This window comes from Phaethon lepturus, unplaced genomic scaffold (genome assembly GCF_000687285.1).
Source record: "Phaethon lepturus isolate BGI_N335 unplaced genomic scaffold, ASM68728v1 scaffold57033, whole genome shotgun sequence".
Classification (NCBI taxonomy): Eukaryota; Metazoa; Chordata; class Aves; order Phaethontiformes; family Phaethontidae; genus Phaethon; species Phaethon lepturus.
The window spans coordinates 1-7,052 of record NW_010530949.1 but is presented as its reverse complement, the minus strand read 5'-3'; the positions used below and the strand labels follow the sequence as shown (position 1 = coordinate 7,052).

The following is a 7,052-nucleotide window of genomic DNA, read 5'->3' as shown; positions in this document are numbered from 1 at the left end:
GCAGGAATTCTTGTTTAGAAGCACATGTAAGAAATTTGTTGTCTTCTAGATTAGATGCCTTCTAACAAAATCTAATTTTTGGTAAACACGCAAGGAAAAAATCTCACAGAAAATTGCAGAAATACAGTCCACTTTGCCTAAAAATCTGAAACTTGACTGTGTGACAAAGTATTTGAAAATCATGATCATACTGCTTTCTGAAGAGAGATCATTGATATATAATCCCTACAGTAAGTCCATATGGATAAAACTCTACCACTCATTTGATTATAATCATCTCCTAAACATCCCCCACAGGCCCACAGTACAATTACAGAGACATGAATTGTCTAGCGTCCTGACTTGCATCATGCTGCTCAGTATTACATTGAGGTCAATAGACAGGAAGACTTGGAAGAACAAGGTCAGGACCAAGTTTGCATATGATGCAGAGAATGAGCAAAACTTCAGTTATCCATCTTAGCTCCTCCCTTCAACAGAGCCCAGTAATAAAGTTTTCGTTACCAAAGATTCATATTCTTTTCATAAAGTTACAGAAATACTGTACGAACCACTGCAATGCTTTGCTATAGAAAAATATACATATTAAAATACCTTTGGTAAATCCATGAAGCTTGGACGGGCAGTTGAAATTAGCCCAAGTGTTTTCAGAGAACAATTCACAAGCTGTGATAAAATATCACAAGCTGCTTCTGCAGATTCCTTGCTACTGTCCACCTTAAAACAAAACAGATTTACTGGTTCAGAAAACACTGCACCAAACATACTCTTTGCGAAAAAAGAGTAGAGCAGATGTACTTTTATATTTTTTCACTTTACCTTCTGAAATGTGATGTCATAAAAACCCACAAAACACTTCACTGGGAATCCATCAATGTCATTCCCCCCCCCTCCAAAAAAAGTACATACCAAAAGTCTAAGATAATTTGCTATAAAATTACCACTCTCCTAACCACTTTTGTAAAATTGAGCATGGTGAGGGGGGCAGTTAATCAGTTATGTTCCGAGATATTTCATCCACATCAAATAATAAGCAAGGGGATGTTCAATTTGGGTCCAGAGCCTACCCCACTTCCTCTTTATGTTCTTATGAAAATGCAGGAATTCTATAAACTCTTTACTGTGTGAAAAAGCAGATTCCTTTTGCAGTGACTTAGCTCATAACACAGAGCTGATGGAGAGTTAAGTGCATTATTATAAGAACCTATATGACTGGGCCTTCATCATTAATACCACAACAGATATGCAATGGATACTCTGAAAAAATCTTAATTAGTCAGCTTGTTACACAACCAAATCACTTAATGTGCCTCCGGTGGATTTCGCCCAACGCTTGGATATGCTTTCCAAATAACCTCTTATATACAGTAGGCATGACAGCTTTGCAAACCTACAGAACAGTAAAAAGCTTGACCACGAGATCAATTTTAAGTCTACCATAAGGCATGCTACCTTGTCAGCAACTGATCTAAGTCTGATGAATGTTCATTTTCTGCTCGAACACAAGCTGAAAAACCTTGATTTTCAACAATCCAATCTTTCTTTACCTACAAAAAAAAAAACCCCAAGTTTTCAGCCTTTACAGAGTAATGGTCAGTGTTAGACCCACTTCCTTGTGGTTATTCTTGCCACTTAATATTTCCTGCGATCTAGACCATTCTGCAGCACTGAAGGACAACTGAAGGGACACATGTAAGAAATTATATTGGTGTCATCCTACCACTGAAGGGCATCTGAAATCCTTCAAAAACATTCGGGGCAAACAACGCAGACTAGAGATAGACACTGGAAGATAATTCAATTACTGCTAAAAACTTTCTTTATTCGGACACTGATAAAAACTCTGCAAAACTCGTGATAACCAGTTTATATCTGTCATCGCATCAAGCGGTAGCAATACACATCATCAGGCAGAGGCACCCCAGCTACCACACACCGATGATTCCTATGTTAAAACTGCCAGACCTCAGAAACAAACAGCTAGTATGTCCATCTTGCTGCAACGTCATTTCCTTTCCAAATAGTCACATAGCTGATGCATACACAGCCGTGACTGAAACCATGATGTGAAACCATCATGGTTTCACACCAATCTTCCAGAGTGATATGCAGGCCAGTGTAAAAGGTTTTCATCTGCTGAAAATAATTCCATGATGTTAACAAAGCCTATTCTGACCGAACGGTATTTCTCAGCCAAGTGCAATCAGCATATATACCATTCTGTGCAAATACCATTCACTTTTTCAGTTAACTGAAAGGCAGCTGGGCCGAGGAGATGCCAGATGCAGACAACCCCACACAATTTGGTATTAAAACTGCTAGCTGCTTACTATTAGCACTGAACTCACTCTTTGTGCATTAGATGTTTTCTAACCATGAATGTTAAATACAACTCCCTACAGGACATGAAATGGGGCTCTGCCTGATTTATGTATCCCCAAGAAACTTAATTCTGAGGCAGGTACCCACACATACAGTAGTATCAGAACTGAAATATTTCTGCCCACTCACTGAGGCTGAATTCTAAGCAGCTACAAGAAAAAAGAAACAAACAAACCCACCAAACAAACCCCACCCCGCAATGGAATTAAGGCAATTAAAAGGTATGTTCAGAACTGTTATTCTGAGTTTTGGTCCTGAAAATATATCCAAATAAATAAATTAACTGGGAGAAACCTCTATGTCTATATGCCCATTTAGAGAACGCATTTCTTCAGTATACTAGGCCCAAGAACAAGACCTAACACACTTAGAGCTGCCATATTTCTTTTTAAATAACTGGCAATCCTGGCAATAATCACAAAAGTAACATCATAAGCGCTTCCTAACATTTAGTAATGTTCTTTAATTTTCAGCATGTTGAAATGTCACAACTGTCAATTACCACTTATCATCAGTATTTCAATTACTGACATTAATTAAATCATACTTCTCATGCTTTGATATTTATATAGCTGAACCATTAAAACTGTCTCAAAAGTACCAGAGATATTTCCTTAAAACATTCTAATTAAAATGCAGAAAAAAAGAAGAGAAAAAGAAAAAAGAACCAAGTTTAACAAATGCTCTTATTTTCATAAAATTACTTTTAAACAGCCTCAAAAATACACTACCTTGAAGCTTACATACTGCAGGTGATTGGAATGTCTCTTTATTATTTGCTTGATTAGTTCGGGATGTGTAGCCCTCAAGTAAGATGTAGCTGGCTGATTCAGTTCAAACTCAAAACACCGCCAGAGATCAGGCATATGAAACACTTGGTTCCAGGTTCGGCAGACCTGTGATGCATGAGCACGATCCAGAAGGGGCAAGTACTGAAACACCTGCAGGATAATGTCTTGAAGCAGGTTCGCCCAGTCAGGACTCTGCACAGCTACGGTCTTCTCATCTATAACCTTGTGTCTCTTGGATTCTCTCTCAGTTGTCTCTTCAGATGCAGTGCTGTCAGCCTCGTTAGTTCTCCTTCCTCGTTTCATTCTATAAAAATAATAATAAGAAAAAAAAAATCTATATATTTTTGCAAATGTAACAGAACTGAAAGGAACAATATTAATCGAAAACTGCAGAGGCAAACAAGCATGTTGCCTGTAACCACGCTTTTGCAGGGTTCCCTCCCACCTATGAAGTGTGGTGTTTTTTTTTTTTAACAACAAAGTGAATTAATGTTAGTTTAAAAATAACATTACCATCTAAACAGTTATCTTTAATGTTACTTCTTTAATCATTAGCAGTGCCAATACATTTATAAGACTCTCCTTTCAGTGTTTCACTTTTCTGTTTGAGAACACTCTGAACCCAATCTGTTTTACTGTTTTGTTGATTATCACTCTGCTTTCCTACTAGTAGAAAGACACTCTTCTGAACAACTTTGTGAACACTGACATTCATATTGCTCCCCCAGTCCTATTTACCAGAAACAACATTTGGAACAGTGGAAGGCAAAAGGCAGGCAAGGAGGTAAATGATGTTTGCAGGCATTGCATCTTGCCCATTTTTATTCCCAGACAGGAATATCCTTTATTTTTTTCATTTATTCAAAACAGGTTACTTCTATATGCATCTCTTTTAAATCAGTATCCTTAAAAACATATTTCATAAAGAACATTGGTGTGCTTTTGTTTTTCCAACTAACTAGTAAATAGGTATTATGAAAGATTTCCAGTAACAGTCTGGAAGTTTCAACCCACATAAAAAGTTTACGGAAGAGTCTGCAAACATTCTTCAAAATCATATTAAATTCAGCAAGTCTGAGGCAAAAGGTTTTCTCATTCTCAACAGCATATATTTCTTCCATAGTGGTCTCAAGTTCTACCTTACTTTATTAAAGAGGAAAAAAACCCACCACTACATACATCCGAAATATATTCAGTGCTGAGTTTTGATCAAAGCATGCTCTTTTGTACATGCCAGCTTACAACTGAACTTAGCATCCAATAATTTATTTTTAAAAGCCTCAATGCAACCCACATAATGTCCTAAAGGACCAGGAATGAGACCTCATGTTAAACTACAAGACACTCAATTCTAGTCTCTAAAAAGCTAAGAGAATCCAGGGGTGAGGTGGGCTTGATATGTATAAACAACCCCCAGCCCCCATGATTTTTATGAGATAAACATGGACTTCACACACAGTTCCGGTTTAACATTCAAGGATTATCATATGCCTAGTTCATTTGGGATCTGGACAACTAACTTTCCCTGCTATGTACTACAACTAAAGTAAAAGTTTAGAAGTCTTTTTTAAAACAAAGTGTAATGCTAGATATAGAAGTGAAAAATTATACTGCTTTATCATCCAATGCATCATAGATTATTTTCCCAAAGCCAGCATCTCCTTACCTATCTTTGAAACACTTTAACCCTACCTACTCACAGGACAATAGCAAGCTTTCACTTAAGGTCTGAAGCTATTCATAAAATGATGCAAACAAACCTGAACATACTGTCATGAAAGACTGATAAGCAGAACTTGTCTCAATTTTCATTTTTTAATCCCAGTAGCACTTGGAGGCAATCATAAATTGAAAACACTACTGAGCAAAAATCACTACTTGCTTCCTGAGAACTATTTACTGTGATTCACAGCTCATGACTACCAGACTATGTGAAACATGACCCCTGTGCTGAAACAAGCTTTCCACCCAAGAAAGAGACCTGTTGCCAAACCGCTAACTTCACTGTTAGAGAAGGAAAGCAAGAAAACTGAATAGCGACTTGGAACCACCTGCAACTAAGAAAAAGGTGAAGGAACTGGATTTTGCAACTGTGAAAACTGAGTAACTAAACTTAATAACTAATGAAGAATTAGATTAGTAAATTCACTCCAAAACTGTCATGTTTGTGTTTGAGATAACTACTAAGCATAGTCCAAGTAATAAGCTAGTCTGAAATGCAGTATTTCTTTAAACTTTACGATAAACAGATATTCCAAACAACTACAACTAGGTTATAACGAGCAATTACTACACACAATCTCTTCACTTGCCAAACTTGGGATAGCATGTTTGATGCCTTTAAGTCTTTCCAAAGCCATCTCTTGTTAGTCTAAAAAAACTACAAGGTAACTGTTAAGACTGGGCTCTCCAAGCCTTCCTCTACAGAGATCCTGCCCCATCTTTTGCTATTAAGGTAATACATGTGCATGTATTTTCTAGTTAGGTAGCCTACTTTTATCACTGCATTAGGGTGTCAAGTTCTAGATTTTCTCCTTTATCACATTATATGGGCTATTGTCCATGTACAGTAGAGTTGATTCAGCATATATACAGCACATTTATATTACTGATATTTTCAAAGACACGAATATCAGATCTGACCCTTTTTTTTTTCTGCCCAGAAAAAAATAGGGGTGAGCTGCCACTGACAATATGACAAATATGACAATCACAACTATATGAACTTTTCAGCTGGAAAACCAACCTCTGAGACATGGGTGATAGAAGTGGGCCAGGTCACCAACAGCCAACTTACAAGCTGCACCTCTGAGCTAACTTTGGTTAAGTTCTAAGTAGTTAATATATGCTGGTTACAGATCAAAACCCACTCTTGAAGTTGTGGGATACTATCCAAAGTTTTTACAGACAGCCATTGAAGAAGAGAGACCGTATGGCCATCACTAGAGCTATACTGATGATGAATTTCAGGTGACAGTCTTCCAAGAAACTAAGATGCTATGTGTTCTAAGTAATAAGGCTTGAAAAGTAGGGGATGGGAAAAGACATTTCTGGGAAACTTTTTTTTTTTTACTGACATCTTGGATGCTCCTGTAATTGAAAAGAGAGTAATCCTAAGTTTTCAAAAAATACTTCCTTGCGGAACATTTTCAAAAGAGGAAAAAAAGTCTCAAGACTAAAAAATATTTGAAGAATTAGATAACCGTTTTGTCATCCAATTTCTAATTTGTTCAACTAAGTTTTGTGATCTTGTTTCAGCATTTAATAGATTAGAACCGCTTTTCAAAAACATAACTGGTTTCAACTTCTTAACATGTCTAACAAAACAAACAAAATTGAAAGAACATGTATTTGCCTATGCAAGTTTGCAGAGTCATCTACAAATTATTTATAAAAAAAGATAAGGCCACTTAAGAGAGTAACCCTTTCTGCAAACTTAATATAGGAACACAGAAATGCAATTAGGCAGTTCACTTTGCTGTATCTGATAGTCTGAAGTTCTAACCATTTTAAATCCAAGGCCAACAGAAATAACTTCAAAAAAGACAACACTGATGCAAATTTCCGTGCTAGCATATTACTGTATAGGTACAACCTATATTTCAATGTTTGTCACTTCTTACAATGCTTGAACCATCAATCTTGCTTTTAACTCTCTCTGGCATACTCAGAACACACTTAGCACTGATCAGTTTGGAAAAACTGCTGCTATGATCCACATTGCTTTAGCAGTCTAAGGTCTTGACAGAAAGCGGGGGGGGAAGCCAAACCAAAACAACAAAAATACCCAACTCTACCGGGACACAAAGATGAATGAAATCTGGATCACGGAATCCCAGAATTACTATGGTTGGAAGGGACCTTCAAGATCATCAAGTC

At 37.0% G+C, this 7,052-nt stretch overlaps 1 protein-coding gene across 1 annotated transcript in view; it reads right to left on the bottom strand.

The window, feature by feature from the left end:
• The window catches only part of FBXL3 (F-box and leucine-rich repeat protein 3), a 10,281-nt gene extending 6,805 nt beyond the window's left edge, over nt 1-3,476 (bottom strand). The window contains exons 1-2 of the mRNA XM_010284388.1: nt 3,114-3,476; nt 595-717 (exon numbers count right to left, since the gene is read on the bottom strand). Coding sequence (XP_010282690.1) covers nt 595-717; nt 3,114-3,476 — 486 coding nt within the window. The remainder of the gene's footprint in view (nt 1-594; nt 718-3,113) is intronic.
• Between the last annotated feature and the right edge of the window lie 3,576 nt (nt 3,477-7,052).